This window comes from Ochotona princeps, chromosome 1 (assembly GCF_030435755.1).
Source record: "Ochotona princeps isolate mOchPri1 chromosome 1, mOchPri1.hap1, whole genome shotgun sequence".
Lineage (NCBI taxonomy): Eukaryota > Metazoa > Chordata > Mammalia > Lagomorpha > Ochotonidae > Ochotona > Ochotona princeps.
Window position 1 is genome coordinate 167,172,865 of NC_080832.1, and position 23,023 is coordinate 167,195,887.

Sequence of the window (23,023 nt, forward strand, 5' to 3'; positions counted from 1 at the left end):
GGAAGGATACACATTTTTTTCTTTTAAAAAACAATAAAGTTGCGGGAGAGGATAGAACGTAGACCACCAAAGGGCAGGAGATAAGGAACACCGCACAGGAAGTCGCTGGAACGTACCGGAAGCCATCTCTCAAAACCACGGCTCCCGCCCTGCCCGGGCGCAGTCACGTGGCGGAGGTGGCCGCGCCCCCAGTTCCCAGCGGCCCGCTCGCGCCGCCGTCAGCCCCGCCCCTTCCGCCTTCCCCCGGCGAGCGGGCTGTGGCCATGGCGGCCGATCCTCCTTCGCTGGAAGAGCGGCGGCGGCTGCAGGCGGAGCTGAGCGAGTTCGTGGAGAGCTGCTGGCGGACGCTGGACGAGGTCACGGCGTCGCTGGGCTGGAGCCTGGAGCAGCTGGACGCGACGGAGGTGCAGGGAAGGGGGCAGGCGCGCTCCGAGTCCACCGGGCGGGCAGCGGCGGGGGCACCGGGAGGGTGGGAGGGTCGGGAGGGCATGGCGGGCAGCGGCGTGGGCACCGGGAGGGTCGGGAGGCCGTGCGGGCAGCGGCGGGGGTCGGCGTGGGCACCGGGAGGGTCGGGAGGCCGTGCGGGCAGCGGCGGGGGTCGGCGTGGGCACCGGGAGGGTCGGAAGGCCGGGCGGGCAGCGGCGGGGGCACCGGGAGGGTCGGGAGGCCGGGCGGGCAGCGGACGGGGGAACCGGGCGAGGACCCCGCGGATGCCCGTTTTGCTTGGTTCTGCAGCCGGGTAGCCCTGGGAGGAAGGCGCTGTGGCCACTTCTGACAGAGGGGGGCTGTCCAGGACACCTGCTGGTAACTGGCAGCTGTGGGCTGCACGCGGCATCCTGGCTTCTGCTCCAGGGCCGCACTTGACTTTATAAGGGAGCGAGGCCAAGTTGAACCCATGTTTCTGCTCGCATGCAGTTTCCGTCCTCGAAGCCACTGTGTGGTGTCAGGGAAGGAGAGACAGCCACCCTCAGTTATCTGTGAGGCAGTGGGTGTGGCTTTTTTTTTTAAGAGTTATTTTATTTTTATTGGAAAGTCAGATATTCAGAGAGGAGGAGAGACAGAGAGGAAGATCCCCATGTGCGGATTCACTCCCAAGCAGTCCCAATCACCGGAGCTGGACCGATCTGAAGCCAGGAGCCAGGAGCCTCTTCCATGTCTCCCACTTGGGTGCAGGGTCCCAAGGCTTTGGGTTGTCCTCGACTGCTTCTCCTGGCCACAAGCAGGGGGCTGGATGGGAAATAAGACTGCCCGGACTAGAGCCGGCACCCATATGGGATCCTGGGCATGCAAGGCGAGGACTTTAGTCGTTAGGCCACCGTGCCAGGCCAGTGGGTGTCGCTTCTAAGACACCCTCCCTGGCAGATACCAGATTCTGTGCAGGTTCAGTTCATTTTACATAACGGTGTAGTATTTGCAAATAACCGATGACCATCTTCCCTGCACCTTATCTCTATTTTACTTGTGCCTAAAACAGTGAAATGCTGTTTGGTTGTTCCACTGTTGTTATTCAGGAAGTAACTTAGGGCAGAAATAAATTCTAACCTGCCAAGGGAAGAAACGGGGGAATACAACTGCGACGCCAACAACACAGGAGAATCTAGAGACAAAGGCATGCCAACAGGAGGGAAGCATCAGGTGTAGGTAGAAGGAGCGTGGTGATCGGGGCAGGACCCGCACTCCGGAGGTCCTTGGCGGGCCTGGGTGAAGGGGCAGGACCCGCATCCCGGGGGTCCTTGGCGGGCCTGGGTGAAGGGGCAGGACCCGCATCCCGGGGGTCCTTGGCGGGCCTGGGTGAAGGGGCAGGACCCGCATCCCGGGGGTCCTTGGCGGGCCTGGGTGAAGGGGCAGGACCCGCATCCCGGGGGTCCTTGGCGGGCCTGGGTGAAGGGGCAGGACCCGCATCCCGGGGGTCCTTGGCGGGCCTGGGTGAAGGGGCAGGACCCGCATCCCGGGGGTCCTTGGCGGGCCTGGGTGAAGGGGCAGGACCCTCATCCCGGGGGTCCTTGGCGGGCCTGGGTGAAGGGGCAGGACCCGCATCCCTGGGATCCTTGGCGGGCCTGGGTGAAGGGGTAGGACCTGCATCCCGGGGGTCCTTGGCAGGCTGTCAGGGAATGCACAGCCTTGTGGGGCACCAGCCGTCCAGGGCTACAGAGGGCGAGTGCACGGCCTTGTGCAGCGCCAGTGAGGGTGGGGAGGGTGGAGGAATGGGGCAAAGTGGCTGAGACAACTGTCTCCAATCTCATTTTTCTTTCTGTATCTGGAGAAAGTAGAGAAGGGGAGAGGGTCGCTCCCAGCCCTCTCTGGGTAAGTCCCAGCACCCAGGCATGGAGGACAGCCACCCAGTGTCATCCTAGGGTCCCCAGTGTGGAGCTTGTTCCTAGGATACTGCCTAAGTGGTTTTGAGTCTTGTGAAATGTTGTTGATTTCATTGCTCCGAGGTTAAGGAAATCCTTCCAAAGTCCATTGGCTTACATAGTCCAGCTAGAGTCTCGACTTGCTGAGATATTTGTCCAGGAGACTGTCCAATTTGGCCTGTCCTCCATGGTGCTGGATGTCCTCTGCAGGCCTCCTTGAACTGGTTGTCATGTCTCCCAGGAGCATCTGGGCATGCCGTCTGCTGCACAGACCTCAGCAGCTGTGGAGACCCAGTTCTGACATGCGCTCCACGGTCAGAGCACAGATCCTGTGGTTTTCACCGTGGTTGGAGTTCTGAGTCCAGTGATCCAGCTGAGGGAGTCCCCAAAGACACTTGGCCAGGGGTGACACCTGACTCCTATGTGTGTCAACCAGTGTGGGATCTGGCTCAGTCTGTCGCCCACATAGACCACACTTGTGATTGTAGTCGCATTGTAGTTCTGTCCCCAGCCCGATGTCATGTGCAAACCAGCGGATGCTGCGTCCCATCCTAACCATGCCCACCACACACTTGAGCTTCACGCACACCAGTGGGAACTGCAGTCTAGTCAGAGTGACCTCCAGTAGTTCCTGCTAGGCCCACCTCCAACCCTGGCTCCTGTGCATGCTGGATGTGCAGCAGACTGGTCCAGTCTGTCCTGCATCCATTCAGCTTTTATACACACTGTTGGGCATTGGCTCAACCCAGCTGACCCCACTGTTCAACCCACACTCATGCCTGTGTAGCCAGATCTGCCCCAACCCTGGTTCTCCTGCTCACTAGTGGGAGCTACAGCCCATCAGAGGGATGCGCACAGTTTCCCTATTGGGCCCACTCCCAGCCCTGGATCCTGCACTTTCCAGGTACAGGACGTGCCCCTGATCTCAGCACTTGCCAGCTGATGCTGCCGCAAAGCCCAAGCAGCCTGCGCTTACTCTGGCTCATGCATGCACCAATGGATGTGTCTGCTTACGCCCAGCCTGGCTCTCCCCCAACCCAGCTCCCGCACAGACCAGTGGGTGTTACAGCCCTGCCCAGCTGGGTCCCAGCTGTCATGTTCAGCAGCAGGAGCCACTGGCCACTGCTCCCGCAGCTCCCCTGCTGGGTTCCCCCCCATCCCTGTAGCCCAGGAGAGGGCGGAGGTCTTAGCAAGATGGAGGGATGGGGCAGTTTTTTAAAACACTCGAACATCCCCGAGTTGAGAGACACCTGAGAAGAAGATGCTGTGTCACACCCCAATCAAGCAGTAACATTTATTGGTACAATTATGTTACAAGTATTTTGAAAATTTTCTGTTTTATAGGATGAAATTGTGATATGTCCTTACGATTCAAATCATCGCATGCCAAAATCCTCGTTAGCAAAGCATGTGGAATCCTGCAGACTGAGGAAGCTGGGCTACACCAAGGAGGAGCAGGTACCGTGTGTTCGGTGTGCTGCACATGCGTGCTCTGCCGTCTTTACATGAAGAAGTTACAGCGTGTGCATGGTGTGCCTCGGACACGCCTGCCGTAACTTCAGTTACGCTTGCTAAAGCATAAAACTGGGAAATAAATATAAAATGTAAAAATATATTTGTATAAACATATAGAGCAGATTATAGGAAAGGATGATAGTTGTCTAATCTCACAGTTTGAAAAGTGTTTAAGTTGTACTAATCTTAACATAAGCCATTTTTTGAAATTTGAGAACGCTAACTTTTTTTTTTTACTATTAGGAAGAAATGTATAATCCTGATTTTTTCTATGAGAATGTAAAAGTACCTTCAATTACTTTGAGTAAGTATTAGTTATTGTAATTTTAAATCCTCTCCTTTTCTGAATGATAATGAATTTTCCAAGCATTGTAAGGACATGGAGGACATTGAGAACTGCAAAGAATGAGGCTCAGTGTTCGCTGGAACTAGGTCATGCCCTCTGCAACTCAGGCAACCCTCTGTACGGTGGGACAGTCGCCTCAGACTGGAGGTGTATCTGAAGACACAGCTGATGGAGGTTCAAGTCTTGGGCTCCTGGGTTAGTGACAGCCCTGTCACTTTCAGAGTTGGTTGCCTAAGTTTCTTTGTAAAATGGGGGTGAGGAGAGAATTACTTTGTGAGGATTAAATAATGACGTTTGGAGTTGGGTCTGGCTTTCGGCCGAAGCTGAAGCTGTGTTAGCTGTTAGTCCCTACAGTGTGTAACCGCTGGGGCAGGGCGGCCTGCCTGGCGCTTGGTTGGTCAGTTGGAGGTGTGGCTACTTAGGCTCTGGACAGACGTGGAGGCGTCCTGTGTCCAGGTGACAGGCAGCACTGTGAACTGGGGAGTCAGGTGATTGTGGACTCACGGTGTCTGATGCACTTACGGGTTACTTCTTTATCTGACAGCTAAGGACTCGCAATTCCACGTTGTTAAACAAGCTAGAGCTGCCGTTGGGAAGGATGGTGATTGCAGCCAGAGTAAGTAACCTCGTAGTGGAGCTAACTGGGTGAATGAAGTGTTCTGCCATGAGCACCTGCTGCAGATTGCTTGAGACAAACCAATGAAAGCAGGCCGGGGAAGGTGAAGTTTTACCTTCAGACCTGAGGCCAGTCCACTTTGTTTCCATTTCATTTGTTGAGTGTGTCTTGTGCAGATGCAGCTCATGTGGGCGCTGTCTTAGCTGGGGATTGACCTTTTGGGATTACCTAATGAGTGAATTTCTTATTTAGTGAATACTTGCCCCAAGATTTGCTCCTGAGGATGCTGGTGAGTTGTCACAGTGGACATGTAGGCCAGACAGGCCTCTGTGTCCGTGCTGGGATTCCCTCCCCCACGAGAGCAGGCACAGAGCTTTACCCAGGAGCCCAGTGGGTTTGGCATCTGTGGCTGTGCCGGGATCCCCTCCCCCATGAGAGCAGGCTATAGTGAGGGGTCGCTTTTTCTTGTGTGCAAATTTAGATGCCTGGCCTTGATTTCCCCGGGGTGCCCAGGCTCAGAGGAAGGCTGCTTGCCCTGAGTCTGGGCTCCTGGATGCTGGCTAAAGCACACTTGTTCTGCTGCCTGCTGGAGAGGCCAGCTTCAGTGCCTGTGAGCCAGGTGCCAGGTTTCTTTGGGAAAGGTGTTGTTGGGCTTTGATGTTGTTCTTAGAGGTTGCTGAACTGTGAGCAGCCAAGCCTGTTACTGCTTCTGCCATTGCCCCATTTAGTTAATGAACCAGTGCAAAAATAGAACTTTAGGGCTCTGAAAGAGTTAACATTTGAGACTGAGGTGGTGAGGTTGATTGGCTGAGTTTATGTTAGAGATGGGAGAGGCTGTGGGAATCTAATCCAGCGCCCATGTGCCTTCTACAGACAAGGGAACCTTGTGTGACATTTAATAAGTAGTCTGCTGTGTGTGTTGCCAGGGTCTTCAGAACTGCAGGTTTTTAATGGTTCTTCCGCAAAGCTCTTCTGTGTATTTCCTTTCTCTTTCACAACAATACTGGCTGCACGGTATTTTTCTCTTCCACATTTGGTGAGAAGCAGGCACACGGGGCAGTAGCTCACTTCTGCCGCGTGAGAGCAAAGCTGGATCCGGACCCAAGTTCTGAGGTGCGGCACACTGTCTGAACCAAGCAGCTTTTAGGTCAGGATGCTGAAAATCCATGCATGTTTTTGGTTTGAGATTCTAGATACTGCTCAGATGTGCTCATTGTTACTTATTTCCAAGGGTTATCATTCCATAGAATATCACAGACTTCCCACGCATGCCTCCTCGTGTCGCTGCTGTTCCTGGATCAGCTCATTGTGGGGAAGTAAGCCTTGGAGGCGTGACAGCCTGTGCTGGTTTGTTTTCTTCCCGGGGACAGGGTTCCTGCTGACCACCTAGCCCATGCACAGGCATTGGGAGACCAGCACGTAGTGACGTAGAGGACAGCTTCCTGTGTCTTGGAAAATACTCCTAGATGTTCTTAGGCTATGCACAGTTTTAAACCGTTCTTCAAATTCTTCATAGAGTTCTGTAGCCTACTCAACACATGATTTTTGTGATCTACTTTTACTTTGACATTTAAAAAAATTTTTTTTTTTAAGATTTATTTATTTTTATTGCAAAGTCAGATACACAGAGAGGAGGAGAGACAGAGAGCAAAATCTTCCGTCTGGTGATTCACTCCCCAAGTGACCGCAACGACCGGTGCTGTGCCGATCCGAAGCTGGGAACCAGGAACCTCTTCCGGGTCTCCCACGCGGGTGCAGGGTCCCAGAGCACCGGGCCGTCTTCGATTGCTTTCCCAGGCCATAAACAGGGAGCTGGATGGGAAGTGGAGCTGCTGGGATTAGAACTGGCGCCCATATGGGATCCCAGCGCGTTCAAGGCAAGGATTTTAGCCTCTAGGCCACGGTGCTGGGCCCGACATTTTAAAATGTTTTGCTTCAGGATAAGAGTAAATTTCTCTCTTGGTGTGTTGAAGGAAGAAGATTGTCTAACACAAGCAGTTTCATGTTTTCTGATCTAATATTTGTGATGCATTAAAATGTCAGTTTTTTCACAGGGCTGTATTTATGTTTGAATTTCGTCAGGGCTCAGGCCTAGCCTGAGTGTAGACTCCCGAGTCATCGACTGTGAAAGCTTGAACAATCATTAGATCTTGTTTATTTTCAGATATGCTTTGGTTAATTGCGGTCACAATCATTTACATTCATTTTATATTTCGTGCTTTGTCCTTTTTCCTGTAATGTTAAATATACAAATTGCTGTGCTCCAACTTCATGCATTGTGCTTGATGCACGTCCATGACCTGAAGTCCGGTGTGCTATGCAGAAACCTTCTAGAACCAGGACTCAGTAACTTCAGACCCAGTCTGTTCCTGCTGCTTAGCATTCTATTTCAGTGGGCCTCTGTTTCTAATGTTATGGGATTGTCTGAATTCTTTTATGAAATCTGAATTTGTGTTTTCGAGACTACTGTTTGATATGCTGTATTTTACTCGAAAATGTCCTGTGATGGCAGAAGGGACAAACAGGTTGAGGGAGTGTTATTCTAAAACGTAGGCTAGAGTTTCAGTTTGGAAGGTGAGTAGAGGAGCTTCCACAGCTGTGCGGAGCATACGTGGTAGCCGGGACTGGGCACGTGTGTTTGAAGATAGTTAAATGGTCAAACTTGAGCTCTTATTGTTGCCACTGTTTTTAAAACTGCCAAAGATCAGGGAGTTGGAGGGCCGCGGGATGGCTAATAGCATCATACCGAAACTATGAAGAGTTACGTTTTATGGAAATGTACACTTATGGAAGTATTTCTCCATTTTTCTCTTTTTGTCAGAAATATCTGTGTTCTGAATGATTTGAATGCAGTTTGTTGTTTAACTTTTCCTGTACTTTTTCTTTTTCAGTAATTGGGGTGAGTATAAAGAGGAATTAGGAACCTGAATGTACTCCTTATTTAAAGATATGCAGTATCCTTTTTGCAAATGATATCCTTTTAAAAGTATCACTCACATTTCTAACCCTTAGTTCAATAGCTATCACAATATTGTGGTCCTGATTTGGAGCTTTGGTTGAGTTTGAAGGAATTTAAGTATCAGTCTGAAGATAATCCTGGAGAAATTTAAAATGAAATACCACAATTGTTTAAGAAGAAATTGTATTTCTTTGTTTGAAAATGACAAGCAGAGTTCATGTGGAGCTTGTAAATCGTCACGGATTTCTAGTGTTCAAAGGAGTTAGTCTTAAGAAAGCTAACTTGTGATCATTCTGCTATGAAGTTACATGTTTTAACACCCGGGTGCATGAAGGGGCTGTTCCACGTCCTGCCAGAATTTTAATGATTGCCTGGAGAGGGAACCCTTCTTCCCCACGAATCCTTGATTAATAAGAGTGGCCTGTGTCTGACAAGCAGAGTTCATGTGGAGCTTGTAAATCGTCACGGATTTCTAGTGTTCAAAGGAGTTAGTCTTAAGAAAGCTAACTTGTGATCATTCTGCTATGAAGTTACATGTTTTAACACCCGGGTGCATGAAGGGGCTGTTCCACGTCCTGCCAGAATTTTAATGATTGCCTGGAGAGGGAACCCTTCTTCCCCACGAATCCTTGATTAATAAGAGTGGCCTGTGTCTTGTTCACCGAAGCTTAAGGCATGGTTTCAGGTCCACTGTCGCTGTCCTCTATAGATGTGGACGCTGACAGGAAGTCGTCTCTTGCGGTTGTAGTGCTTAGCTCAGCAAGCTGTCACTGGAGCCCGGGTGCCCCTTCACCCGGAAGCAAAGTTAGAAGTTGTCGAATGTGGGGATCTGGAATGAGCTCTGATGGATGCAGCCGCTACTCTGACATCAACCAGGAGACGTTGAAATGAGTCCTTTTGTAGCTCATGTTCTCTGCGTGCGTTAGTGAGACCTGAAGTCTAGAAAGAGAATTGTTTTAAATTGTTTTATTTACAGTTGTAATCATTTTTTATTTGAGAAAATTTGAGTCCAAAACAAATTTTCTTCAATGTTTAATACATCATATCAAGGTATTGTATTTCCTTTTTTTCATTAATGAGCAGATTTAGAAAGTTCTGTGACTGTTGGGAGGGGGTGGGGCACTGCGATTCAGGGTCTTCAGTTAAGTTGGTTACGCCAGTACACTTCCTCCTTGAAGTTAGACTCAGTTCACGTTTGGGCTGTGTTTCTGGTTGGGGAGTGCGGGATCTGCTGCTTAGTCAGCTGCTGGCCCTTACTTCTAAGTCGTTGTACAATTACTTTGAATATGAACTTGTAGCCTGATACTTTATGCAAAAAAATCTTTTTTTCAAAAACAAATTTTTTATAATTTATTTTTCGAGACTATAATGTGTTATCTGTTAAGGTTTTGTTTCAGCATCTCTGGGGAAACAAGCACAGAAAGACGTTTGTGATATAGATAGCCTGTGAGAAATGGTTAGCCAAGATTCTCTTCGGTAGTTCTGCCTGCGTAGCAAGCATCTGTGGTATGTTCTGACTCTGGATTTAGCATTCAGGAGAGTCAGCGTTTATCAGAGATTGATGTCTTATGTATTCAGTGATTACTATGGGAAGAAATCGTTGGTGTTAATATGGCATTATTTTGGCGCATGCAGCAGTAAATGGTGGATGTTAAGTCCAGGTGTTTCATGTATTGTTTAGTCTTGTGGTTTTATCTTTACTTTAGGAATCTATTCTTCGTCGCCTGTTGAAGTTCCTCTGAATCACAAACGGTCTGTCTGTGATCTGACCCAAGCCGATCGCCTCGCCCTCTACGATTTTGTAGTTGAAGAGACAAAGAAGCAGCGCTCCAGTTCTCAGACCATCGAGAACGACAGTGATCTCTTCGTGGACTTGGCCGCCAAAGTCAATCAAGGTCTGAGGAGTGTTCCAGGCTCACGTCGCTTCTTCGAGCAGTGGGGAGGGGTTAGAGATGTCAGTCTACAGATCATTCCCTAACTGGTAGTACCCGGTACTGGGCTAGACCAGAGCCAGCACCTGGCTGTCTCGGTGGGTGGCAGGGATCCGAGTGTTTGGGCCCTCGCCCGCTGGTTTCCCAGGTGCCTTAGCGGGAGGTTGAGTTGAAAGTGGAGCAACTGGAGCTTGAGCCTGCGCTCTGATGCTGCACGCTAGATCCTGTACATTCAGACGGCTTTGCAGACCAGTTGAAGTTGGAATAGAATGAATCTGTATCATCTAACAGCAGTATATATGACTGTGTGTGTGTGTGTGAGATTTTTTCATGATTTTGTTTGAATAGCAGAGTTAAAGGAGACAATCTTCCATCTACTGGTTCGCTCCCCAAATGGCTGCAGTGAGCAGAGCAGAGCTGAGCTGGAGCCAGGAGCTCTCTCCTGTGGGGCTGCAGTTAGCAGAGCAGAGCGGAGCGGAGCTGGAGCCAGGGGCTCTCCCGTGGGGCTGCAGTGAGCAGAGCAGAGCTGAGCTGGAGCCAGGAGCTCTCCATGGGGCTGCAGTGAGCAGAGCAGAGCGGAGCTGGAGCCATGGGCTCTCCCGTGGGGCTGCAGTGAGCAGAGCGGAGCTGAGCTGGAGCCAGGAGCTCTCCATGGGGCTGCAGTGAGCAGAGCAGAGCTGAGCCAGGGACTCTCCCGTGGGGCTGCAGTGAGCAGAGCAGAGCTGAGCCAGGGACTCTCCCGTGGGGCTGCAGTGAGCAGAGCAGAGCTGAGCCAGGGACTCTCCCGTGGGGCTGCAGTGAGCAGAGCAGAGCTGAGCCAGGGACTCTCCCGTGGGGCTGCAGTGAGCAGAGCAGAGCTGAGCTGGGGCTCTCCCGTGGGGCTACAGTGAGCAGAGCGGAGCTGAGCTGGGGCTGTCCTGTGGGGCTGCAGTGAGCAGAGCAGAGCGGAGCTGGAGCGAGGGGCTCTCCCATGGGGCTGCAGTGAGCAGAGCGGAGCTGAGCTGAGCTGGAGCCAGGGTCTCTGGCGTGGGGCTACAGTGAGCAGAGCAGAGCTGAGCTGGAGCCAGGGACTCTCCCGTGGGGCTGCAGGGCTCAAGGACTTGAACCATCTTCCACCGCTTTTCCAGGCCACAAGCAGGGTGTTGCATCGGAAACAAAGCAGCCAGGATATGGACCAGTGTCCTTATGCGTTGCTGAAGCTTAGGCTTGTATGCTGTGGCACTGGCCCCACAGAAGATGGGAATATTGAGTGTATGTTCTTGAGGGCTGTTGCTTGCAACTGTGCTTTATTCATCTGTGTGTGTAGGCAGTTAATGTCCAACTAACTGCCAGAGGAAAGGAATGACTTAGCCCATATATAAATACATCCATGTCTGTGTGTACACAGCGCACACAAACCACAAACACACACACACGAAATGTAGAAGCTTTTATGTATTTCTGTGCTACTTTGAAACATGTTGAAATACCACTGTGGTCTTCTTAACCTGCTAAGTTGTAAGAATTTATAACTTCAAAGGATTAATGTTAATTTTTTCTCTCTAGACAATAGTCGAAAAAGTCCAAAATCTTACCTTGAAATCCTGGCAGAAGTGAGAGACTACAAAAGGAGACGTCAGTCCTACAGAGCCAAGAATGTCCACATAACTAAGAAATCCTACACTGAGGTAAGCTGGGCTTCGTCTGTTTCTTTTTCTTTTTAAAGATGTATTGATTTTTATTGGAAAGGCAGATGTACAGAGAGGAGGAGAGACAAAGAGAAAGATTTTGGCATGCACTGGTTTACTGCCCATGTGGTCGCAATGGCTGGAGCTGAGCCGACCCAAAGCCAGGAGCTTCCTCAGGTCCCAAGGCTTTGGGCCGTCCTCTACTGCTTGCCCAGGCCACAGGCAGGGAGCTGGATGGGAAGTGGAACAGCTGGGACACAAACCAGTGCCTATAACGGATCCTGGTGTGTGCAAGGTGAGGATTTAGCCACTAGGCTGTTGCTCCGGGCCACCGTGAACATTTTTGAAGACTTCATCATATGCGTGGATTAGAAACTTTCGCACCACAGTGACCTCATCTTGTCATTTCATTGTCAGTGAACATTTTTGAAGTGAGAAACACTTAAGTCTTCATTCCCTGTCCTCAGCGACTAGCAGGTGTGCCCTCAGTTCTGTTGGTCCCACATTCTTTGCCTGTCTTCCCCACTCCCTCATTGGTGATTTTCAAAGTAGACGCCAAGTATCTTTCATCTGTCTCTACTTATGTGTACAAATCTTTTGATGATTCATCATTTCATAGTGGTTATTTTCAACATTGTATCTGTTTCTACCTTTGATGTCTTATATGTTTTGTCCTGGGTTAGGACATGTTTCAATGAAACGTTGATGACATGCTATGATTACTGTGCATACCACACAAGTGTAGATACATAAGATAAATGGCACATAGATCCACCCCCAACTAACTTAATAGTTGAACAAGTAAAACAGATATTCAAAGTATTAATTGTGTTAAAGTATTAAAATAGTGATCAGATCGCATGTATGGGAGGAAAGAATGATTGTTTTGTTCAGACAGACTTGGTCTGAGCTTCTAGAGAAGGTGACCTTGGAGGGCCAAGGAGAAGCAGGGAGGCTAACACAGGGTCTGCTCACTGACCTTTCTCTGTGCTCGGCAGCTTGTGCTGGGTGGCCTGTGCGGGGAACGGCTTCCGGGGCTGGCGGACAGCCGCAGAGGAGCCATCTGGTGAGGCTGCCCCGGAAGGGCGAACCTGGACGTTGAGTGCAGGTGTATGTAGCTCACGTCACTGCTAGCTGAGATATGGCCTGATTTAAATTTTCCACAGAAAGAGTGGGGGCAGGAGAGTGGTACATCAGGATTTTCTAGATGGGAAACCTGCAAACATTCTTAAGGGAAGCAGAAGTGCAGTTACCCCTCAGTACCATGGAGGGATTGATCGCAAGATGCATGCTCAGATCACAAGGTGGCATAATATTTCTGTGTTGCTTATACTACCTAGTACAGTGGAAGTGCTGTGTAAATAATAATTATGCTGTATGGGTTAGAAGGCAGTGACAAGAAACGTGTGCAGTTGTTCAGCACAGACAAATTTTAGGGGAATGCGCTGAGTATCTTCAGTCTGTGGTCAGTGGAGCTCCTGGAGGCAGGAGTGGCAGGGATGGGAGCTCCTGCACAGGAGTTCTGTGAGAGGAAGCTAGTTCCCATTCTGTGGTGTGGTGTGGTGTGTGTGGTGTGGTGTGGTGTGGTGAGGTGAGGTGTAGGGTGAGGTGAGGTGAGGTGTGGGGTATGGTGTGGTGTGGTGTGGTGTGGTGAGGTGAGGTGTAGGGTGAGGTGAGGTGAGGTGTGGGGTATGGTGTGGTGTGGCGTGAGGTGAGGTGAGGTGAGGTGAGGTGTGTCGTGTGAGATGTGTGTGGTGTGGTGTGGTGTGGTGAGATGTGTGGTGTGGTATGGTGAAGTCCTGGGGAACTGCCATGTGAGAGGAGGCCGGCTCCTACTGTGTGGTGTGATGTGTGGTGTGGTGTAATGAGGTGTGGTGTGGTGTGGTGTGGTGCAATGAGATGTGTGGGGTGAGGTGTGTGGTGAGGTGAGGTGAAGTGTGATGAGGTGTGTGTGGTGTGGTGCGGTGAGGTGTGGTATGGTATGGTGTGTGGTTTGATGTGTTGTGCTGTGGAGAAGTGAGGTGTGTGTGGTGTGGTGTGTTGTGGTTAGGTCCTGAGGAGCTGCCCCGTGAGAGGAGACCAGCTCCTACTGTGTGGTGTGTTGTGGTGTGGTAAGGTAAGGTGAGTTGTGTGGTGTGATGAGGAGTGTATGGTGAGGTTGTGGTGTGAGGTGTGGTGTGGTGAGGTGTGATGAGGTGTGTGTGTGGTGTGGTGTGGAGAAGTGAGTTGAGGTGAGGTGTGATGTGTTGTGCTGTGCTGTGGTGTGGTGTGGTAGGTCCTGAGGAGCTGCCCCCTGAGAGGAGGCCGGCTCCCAGGGTGCGGTGTGGTCAGGTCATGGAGGGTGGTGAAAGCTCTTCGTGGTGTTTGAGCCTTTTGCCCTTGCCTGCTGGGAACTGTGAACAGCGTGTTTAAGGCATATGGAAATGCATTGAGTCCTGAATCTTCCTCTTTTTTTTTTTTTTCTTTTGGATACACAAAGTAATAATGTTTATTGTTGAGGAACAGAGTGTGCCAGGAAAGGAAACTGACAGAAAAAGAGAGAGATGTGAGCTTCAGGACCCTACTTCTTCTGAGCCTGGAACCTGACAACAATCTTTTTTCTTTTTCTTTTTCTTATCTTTTCTTTTCTTTTCTTCTCTTCTTTCTTCTCTTTCTTCTTTCTGTCTGTCTTTTGAAAGGCAGAAATACAGGGAGGGAGAGAGACAGAGCTGAAGATCTGTCTGTTGATTCTCTCCCCAAGCAGCTGCAGCTGCCAGAGCTGCGCCGATCTGAAACCAGAAGCCTCTTCCAGGTCTCCCACACGGGTGCAGGGTACCAAGGCTTTGGGTCGTCCTCCACTGCTTTCCCAGGCCACAAGGAGGGAGCTGGATGGGAAGTGGGGCCACGGGGATTAGAACCGGCGCCCATATGGGATCCCAGCATCTGCAAGATGAGGACTTTAGCTGCTAGGCTACCACACTGAGCCAAGTGGGGCCTGAGCAGTCAGTTTCTTACAATATCCCATCAAGGGGCCTGACACGGTAGCCTAGAGGCCAAATGCTCACCCTGCACACTCCAGGATTCTGTGTCGGCTCCAGTTTGTGTGCTGGCTGCTCCACTTCCGATCCAGCGCCCTGCTTGTGACCTGGGAAAGCAGTCGAGGACGGCCCAAAGCCTTGGGACCCTGCACCCACGTGGGAGACCTGGAAGCTGCTGGATCCTGGCTTCAAATCGGCTCAGCTCCAGCCATTGTGGTCACTTGGGGAGTGAATCAGCAGACGGAAGATCTGTGTCTCTCCTCCTTTCTGTGCATCTGACTTTCCAATAAAAATGATAAATCTTTTTTTTTTTTAAATCTTATCAATCAGACATGAGGGAAACTTGAGTTCTGTTTCTGTTTCGTCTCTGCCTCCCCGCTTGAAGGCATGGATAACTAGGAAAGAAGAAAAGCTTAGCTAGAATTACTTACACAGGATTGGTACCTCACTGGGACATCCAGAAACTAACCATAATGGTTTGCACTTGGCTCTCTTGACCTAATTTGGGTTTGTTTTTTTTTTTTGAAGTATTTGTAAATAGTTTCGCTTTGAGATGGTTGTAGAAGTCTCTGTAGCGTGAACTCAGCGCATGCCCAGGTCCCCCACTGCAGCATTGTTCTACTTGCGTGCGTGTCGTGTGCCCCACGTCCATCCTGTGCTCTGCCGGTCCCGTTTACACACCTTGTCCCCGTTACAATACGTACAGCATGACTCCAGCCCCCTGAGTAGTTAGAATGTATTTCCTTGGAGTAGATACGTATTTTTAAAGATTTATTTATTTTTATTGAAGAGTCGAATTTACAGAGAGGAGCGACAGAAAGATCTTGCATTCGCTGGTTCATTCCCCAAGTAGCCACAGTGGCAGGAGCTGAGCTGAGCTGAAGCTGGGAGCAGGATCTTCAGGGCCTTCCTCACGGGTGCAGGGTCCCAAGGCTTTGGGCCGTCCTCCACTGCTTTCCCAGGCTATAAGCAGGGAGCTGGATGGGAAGTGGAGCAGCTAGGACATGAACTGGCACCCACATGGGATCCCAGTGGATGCAAGGCGAGGATTTAGCCACTGGATTATCGTGCTGGACCTGAGTAGGCACATCTCTAACGTAATCACTGTGCAGTTGGCAGCCTAAGGTGTGGTGGTGAGATAGAATGTTCACTCTCCAAACTGCGCATATCCCACAGTGCTCTGAGTCGTAGTTCTTCCTGAGTACCCGGTTGATGGCCAGCAGTGCTTCACCCAGCTGGACAGTGTGTTTCTGGGCCCGTTTTCTTACCTGGACTTCGGGGCTTCCCCTCAGGTGATTCGGGACGTGATCAGCGTTCACATGGAAGAGCTCAGTCACCACTGGAAGGAAGAGCAGGCCAAGGCCGAGGGCGGCGCCGCCAGGTACGTCCTCAGCGCGGCTGTCTCTGCGTTTCTGGGAGCCCCGAGAGATTGACTGTGTCCTGTCCCCAGTGCTCAGAATCACGCACTCGGAGTGACCACATGGCTTTGCCTTTGGGACAACACTGTCTGAAATGAGTGATCCAGCGCGAGAGCTTGGTTCCCCCATGCTGTCCGACGTGGAGGGTCAGCCTGTGTGCTCAGGTCCTCCTGTCACTGATGTGCTGGGGTGGCGACTGGCTGGTGTGTCCGCGTGTCGCCAGCTGGCCCACGTCCCCTTCTGTTCCAGGAAGGAAGAGCCGCGGTCAGCGTCGGCAGATTCGCGACAGTCTGCTGGCAGCTACTTTGACGCTGAGGGTTCCCGGAGAAGGGGTCGGAGTCGGAGCCCGCACAAGAGAAAACGGAATAAGGAGAAAGACAAAAGCAGTGAGTCGAGAAGAAGGAAGGAGAGGTGAGTCTCACCCCGCGTCCTCCCCGGCGGAACTGGGAACAGCAGGTTCTGCTGTTGTAGCTGCGAGGAAATCACAGATTGTAAGAATAAGGCAAGAAGGGATACTGGTTAATGAAGATGTTAAAAATTCCTGTTTACCTTTTTTTGCTAAGAGCAATGATGATTAAAAGCTTCTTTTTTCTTTTGAAATTTAGAGTTCTGGAGAGACAGGGAAAGATGGACCTATCCACTCATTCCCCAGTGCCTGCAATGGCCAGGCCAGAACCAGGACTTTCTCCGGGTCCCATGTGGGCACAGGGGCACCAGCACCTGGGCCATCTTCCCAGGAAATCAGTAGGGAGCTGGGTCGGAAGTGCAACAGCTGACACAAGGACCACTGTGCGTGTGGGAAGCCAGTGGCACCTGCCATGCCTACTCTGGCATCTTTTAGTTAGTAAATTTTGTTTGAAAGGGTTTGCAGAGATGTTTGATCTGCTGGCTCATTTTCCCAGTGTTCGCAGTCACCTGAATTGAGCCAGGACAAAGCCAAGAGCCTGGAGCTTCATCTGGGTTTCCCGTTGGCCGGTAGGCGCCCAGGTGCCCTTTCCCGGGTGATTAGCAAGACGTAGGGTCCCAAGTGGAGCAGCCAGGACACCAAGCACTGTCATGGGTGGCGGCCTTTCCTGCTGCTCCGCAATTCGAGCCCTAAGGTTTGTTACTTGTTTATTTCAAAGGCAACTTGGACAGAGAGAAAATTTTTCATCTATTGGTTTAGTACTCAGATTTCTGCAGCAGTCAGAGCTGAGCCAGGATGAAGCCAGAGCCCAGGCCTCCGTGGGATGGGCTATTCTCTGCTGCTTTTCCAGGTAGACTGGCAGGGCTGGAGCTGGCGCCCATACGGGATGCTGGTATCAGGCAGCAGCTTGACGTGTGGTGCCCCTTGTGATAAAGAGTGTCTGATAAGATGTCCCTTGGTTGTTCATGTCGGATAACTGCAGCTCCAATGACTGTTGGGTACATGTGATTGCATGTTGGGTTGCCTTCTTGTCACTTACTGCTTTCTCAATAAGACAAATGGAAGTGATCTGTGTAGTGTGTTAATTTTCTTGTAAGTGTTTATTTATTTATTTATTTGAAAGGCAGAACCGCCAAGGGAGAGAGATGGATGAGCCCATCTGCCTTCTGTCTGCTTGCTCAGTCCCCAGTTGGCTGCAATGGCCAGGTCTGTGCCAAGCTGTCAGGCAAAAGCCAGGAACGTAGAACTCCATCCGCGACTCATGACTTGGGCCACCTGCTGCTGCTTTCCTAGGTGCCTTGGCGGTGGAGCAGCTGGGCCTCAAACCAGTGTTGCTCATGTGGAGTGTTGGTGTCGCAAGTAGCTTAACCTGCCTGTGCCGCAGCATCACCCCAGTGTTGGTTGTTAAAAAGATGCTTGCCCAACTCTCCTCTGCCCGTTTCTCTTTCTGATAGTAATTCCTTGGTTACAGGATATATAGGGTCAGAAGATCCAACTTAAACATCAGTTAACTTTTTCCCTTATTAGCAAGATTTGGATAGCTGGAGAGAGATGAATTAATGCTAAGATAACTTTACAACAGCTGAGGTCTGTTGCTGTGTTTCCAGAGCTTTCTGGGATCTCCCATATCTCAGGTGTACCAGATGTGTTCCTGCTTGCCTAGCCTTCCTGTCCTGGGTCATGGAAGGACCCCCTTCTGTTTCAGCCAGAGTTGAAGGGATCTTTGTCTCTTCTCAGTCCTTGCCGTCTGGTCAGCCGTGACTCTTGTGCCAGAGCAAGCCTCGCCTGCAGCCCCTGCCCTCCGTCCCTGTTGCCCATCTGGAAATGGTGGTGCTTTCCTCAAGCTGGGCTCATCTCTAAGCTAATCCCACAGTAATCCATTCCCGTCTTGAGAGCAGCTCACCAGCTGTGGACGGAGGGGGCTGCCTGCTTCTCCGTGTTGTGCAGAGGCCCTCCTGAGAGCAGCTCACCAGCCATGGACGGAGGGCAGCTGCCTGCTTCTCCGTGTGCAGAGACCCTCCTGAGAGCAGCTCACCAGCCGTGGACTGAGGGCGGCTGCCTGCTTCTCCGTGTGTGCCGAGGCCCCGAAGTGCACAGCTTGGGACCTGACCATTTTCTGCCAGTTTCTCTTCGCTCGGCCACGTCACTGCTCTTAGTCTTGAGTTTGGCTGCCTGCTGACCTCGCTGCTCCTCAGAGGGTCCAGCTCAGCCATCCCCTGAGCCTTCTTTCATGCAGCCGGAGCTGATTGTCTTCCGTTTTGCCACGACTCTACCCAGGCACTCGTGTGTTTGGACTCTGTCCTCAGACTGCAGCTCCAGCCCGTGCACTTAGCAGGTGGCGGGCTTGCAGCTGAGTCCCGGCCCCAGAGCGGCGGGGAGCCACACCTTTGTGGCTTCTTGTACTGCTTTGATCATCATTTTGCTCACTGTGCTACTGTTCAGTTTCATAGGCTTAAGTTAGCTGTGATGTAGTTGTTCTCTTATAAAAGGGAAACTATTGCCTGGTAATTCTCTGTAACTCGTGATACTTTTTTTAAAATGTATTCATTCTTAAATGTTTGTTACACAGGTGAGGGCGTCTCTGGGTGGGGAGGGGAGATGTGCTGCTCGTTGCTGTGCGAGCTGGTCGCCTCATGGGGATGTCCTGAGTGGTCTGAGATGGCCTAGGCTTCTGTAGTCAGGTGTAACACTACTTCCTGTGCGTGCTGTCTGGGTGTGTCGGTAGCCTTAGATGCACGGTGGAGGAAGACTGGCCTGTAGCGCTGTCTAACCTGCTCTTCATGTCTTTTGATGAGGCACTCGGGTCCTCTGTGGAACCAGAGAGGCTGGCTGTCCTGTCTTGTGTGTGCATCTCTGTGTTGGTTTTCCTTTTGTGGAGTCAGCAGTGGGGGCGGCCCAGTCCTGCAGAGCATGCTGTGAGGCCAGGGCAGGCGGCCGTGTGGTGTTGGCTGAGGTTGGGGGTCTGGTGGGTGGAGTGGACCCTTTGGGCCAGCTTATGAGAGTTCCTGCTGAGTTGGTCCCCAGTCCTGGCTCTTGTGTGCATAGTGGGTACTGCAGCCCAGTCCAGCGCAGCCTGTCCTCAATGCCAGCCTCACATGTAGCAGTGGGTGATGCTTTCTGGTTTGGGGTGACCCCTACAAACCCCAGCCAGGCCCAAGCCCAGACCTGGCCCCAGTGCATGCCAGCAAGTGCTGTGTCCCAGACTGCCCCAGACCTGACCCTTGAACTGGTAGCAAGTGCTGGTGGGTGCTGCAGCCTGGCCTGGCCAGCCTTGAAAACCCCTTCCAGCTCCACTCCTTGCATGCACTCCTGGGTCTTCTGGCTTGGTCGGGCAACCCCCAAGAACCCCAATCTGGCCTGCACCGGATCTGGCCCCTTCAGACCCAAATACAGTTCCGCTCCCCTGGCTTTGGCTTGGCCCAGTCTGGCTGTTGAAGGTGTCGGAGGAGCTGAACCAGCACGTGAAGTTAGTCTCTGTGGCTTTGCCTTTGAAGTAGAAATAGAAGTATAAACAGTGAAAGAGTCTAAGCCTGAGGTCCTTTTCCTTTAGTGAGGTGAGCTTGGTAATAATGAAATCCTTGTCGAGAGAGGAGGGCTGACCCTCTGGGATGCCGACCCCCGGGGGTGGGATGACTCCTGGGGAGCTGAGAGAGGAGCCAGGGTAAGGAGAACAGTGTCTGAGTGCTGTGACATAGTCATTTGAGATGAATTCTTTATTCATCCATCATTTATACAGATTCAAAGTTAATTTTAAAAGGGAATTTAAAATAATTTTTAACATTCATTTTGTTATTCCATATTTCAATTTTTCTCATTAGTTTTAATAATTTGTTTTCCTTAATAAGTAAGTTCAGTGAGTTCCTGTGTCTGAGTTCCCAGCTGACGCCTGGTGTGGACCCCGGAGGCTGCAGCAGAGCCCGCACTGGGGCTCCTGCCAGTCCTGGGAGACCTGGAGGGAGCTCCTGGCTCCCAGTTGTTGCCTGGTGTGGACCCTGGCAGCCACACAGAGCCTGTACTGGGGCTTCTGCTGTTCCTGGGAGACCTGGAGGGAGCTCCTGGCTCCCGGCTGTCCCCTAGTGTGGACCCTGGCGGCTGCTGCAGTGCCCGCATACTGGAACTCCTAGTGCAGACCCCGGAGGCTGCAGCAGAGCCCATACTGGAGCTCCTGCTGGTCCTGGGAGACTTAGAGGGAGCTCCCGGCTCCTGGCTGTTTCCTAGTGCAGACCCTGGAGGCTGCAGCAGAGCCGGCACTGGGGCTCTTGCCGGTCCTGGGAGACCTGGAGGGAGCTGGGAAGCTCCCAGCTCCCGGCTTTGACTCCGCCTGGTCCTACCGTTGTGGGCCTTTGGGGAGAGGGCCAGCTGATAGGAGCTCTCTCTGCATATTCTGTCTGTCCCTCAAATAATTTATTTTTAAAAGCAATCCTGGTCAGTTCTTTCTTGTTTTTACTGCTGAGTTCCAAATGTATGTTTTAACATGTCCTAGTTTGTATCTGATAAAGTATATTACTGTTGAATTATTATTTTAAATCTGATGTTAAAATGTTCATCATTTACAATTGTTTTTACTGCTGAGTTCCAAATGCATGTTTTAACATGTCCTAGTTTGTATCTGATAAAAGTATATTGCTGTTGAATTATTATTTTAAATCTGATGTTAAAGTGTTCATCATTTATAATTGTTTTTTAATGCTTTCATTTCAGGGATGGCGAGAGACACCATAGTCATCAAAGAAGGAGGCAGAAGATGTGACGGCATGGCGCGTGCGTTGACGGCCACCTGGGGAGCGTGTGCGGTTGATTGGTGCTCCTTGTTCTTCAGTAAGTTCGTGTGCTTCAACTGGCTTTGAAGATTTGCTGCCTGATACTTTGTTTTTGTCTTTTTGGCCATTTATTTAAGGTATATAAATTATGTGCTGTTACTTTTTTTGTTTTTTAATTTTTGATGTTAACAAGAATAAAGGCCCGTGAGGACCGCTGACTAGGGGGTGAAGGTTGCAGTATAGGGGAAGGTGAGTGGGACAAATGCTCTCCATTTTCCCTTATCGCCTGTGTCAGAGGGTGTTAGGGGAGGAGCTGCTCCCGTCGCCAGACTGCCTCAGTACCTGGAGATGGGCTGTTCACTTGGTGTCATCTTAGAAACCCCGATGTGGAAAAGAATGCTCTGAGGGTATTGCTTGAGTGGCTTTGATAGTTCCAAGATAGGGTTGGTTTTGCTTCTCTGATGCGGAGGAAATCCTTCCAAGGTCCGTTGGCTGACAGAGTGCACCCTAGAACATCCGTTCACCCAGACACTTGCTGATAAAGCTCGGCCAGGAGAGTTGTCCAACCTGTTCTGTTCTCCATCTTGTGACATGGCACTCAACATTCTCTGCCAACCCCAGTGAGCTGGCCATCATGTCCCCGTTGTGCACCTGGGCATGCCGTTCGCTGCGTAGGCATCAGCAGTCAAGAAGGCCTAGTGCCAGTATGTGCATTCCAAAGTCAGACCACAAATTCTGTGACTGCCTGTGGCTGGAGTTTTGAGTCCACTGGTGCAACTGGGGATTCTCCCAAGAAACCTCACCTGGGGTGGCCCCAGATCTGACACTTACAGGGTCTGGTTCAGTTCCTCACCCATATCAGCTTACACACACACTGGTGATTGTGGTTGCCTGGTCAGCTCCATCCCCAACCCCTTGTCCCATGCAAACCTAGGGTTACTGCAGCCCAGCACAGCATACCACAGACCTACCAGCAGCCTAGTTGGGCTGACCCTCATAACCCCTGTCAAGCCTGCTCCCAGCCCTGGTTCCTGTGCGTGCTGGTGTCTGCAACAGACTAGTCTGTGCCACGTCCCAGTTGGGTTCTTGTATATACCTAACAGTGTTGCAGCTTAGCTCACCCTGCCACATGAACTAATCCACAAGTATGCCGACTTGCCCTGCCACCTTCTCAGCCTGGCCTGTCCCCAGCCCTGGCTCTCACTCACACCAGCAGAGGAGGGCCCATAGTTCCCTACTAGGCCCACTCCCAGGTCTTACATTTTCCAAGGAGTACTACGATTCAGTCTGACATGACTTGCACCGTATCCTGGTACTTGCTAGGATGCTGCAGCAGAACCTGGTCAGTCAGCACTTACCCTGGCCCTTTCGTGCGCCAGCAGATGCAGTGGCCTGGCTTGGCCTGGCCTGGCCTTCCCTGAAATCCAGCTCACCTGAAGGCCAAGGGTTATTGCAGTGTTGCTCAGCCCAGTCTGCCCCCAGTCCCAACCGTCATGCTCACCAGTGGGAGGCCCAGCAGGGGAGCCCCCACAATGCCCCACCCACCACCAGGTTTGCTGCCAACCTGGGGTCTTGTGTATACTATATGGATACTGCAGCCCAGTCTGTTATGGCCCATCTCGCCCCCACATTCACCTTCAGATGATATAACCTGGTTCTGCCTGGCCTGCCCCAAGTCCCAGCTCATGCTGGGGGTACTGCAGCCTAGCTCAGCCCATTCCAGCCAACCACCAGTCCCGATCCTAATGTGAATGTGGCCTGCACCGATGCTAACTCGCACCTGCCAGTGGATATTGCAGACTGGCCCAACCCTCCCTGTCTCTAGATCTGACCCACACATGTGCTCATGGCGTTCTGTAGCCTAGCCTGGACTGCCCCCAGCCTTGATAAGTGCTCACCAGCCGGGGCTGGGCCTATTTTATTTATTTATTTTTTTTTTTAAGATTTATTTTTATTGAAAAATCAGAGAGGAAGAGAGACAGAAATGTCCTGTCCATTGATTCACTGCTTAAGTGACCGCAACGGCCAGAGCTG

At 51.3% G+C, this 23,023-nt stretch overlaps 1 protein-coding gene across 3 annotated transcripts; it reads left to right on the forward strand.

The window, feature by feature from the left end:
- Positions 1-206: 206 nt before the first annotated feature.
- Positions 207-20,990, forward strand: SNRNP48 (small nuclear ribonucleoprotein U11/U12 subunit 48). 3 transcript variants are annotated; one of them, XM_058668528.1, is made up of 9 exons: positions 207-404; positions 3,699-3,812; positions 4,113-4,173; positions 4,760-4,831; positions 9,497-9,685; positions 11,267-11,388; positions 15,698-15,786; positions 16,073-16,234; positions 16,948-17,279. In XM_058668528.1, exons 1-9 carry the CDS (start codon positions 264-266, stop codon positions 17,081-17,083), a joined length of 1,086 nt encoding a protein of 361 aa, XP_058524511.1. In that variant the 5' UTR covers positions 207-263; the 3' UTR covers positions 17,084-17,279. The 3 variants fall into 3 exon arrangements, with proteins under 3 accessions (XP_058524511.1, XP_004599243.2, XP_058524514.1); XM_004599186.3 differs by lacking the exon at positions 16,948-17,279 and adding an exon at positions 20,931-20,990 and having other exon boundaries at positions 208-404; XM_058668531.1 differs by lacking the exon at positions 4,760-4,831 and having other exon boundaries at positions 208-404; positions 16,948-17,276.
- The last annotated feature ends 2,033 nt before the right edge of the window (positions 20,991-23,023 follow it).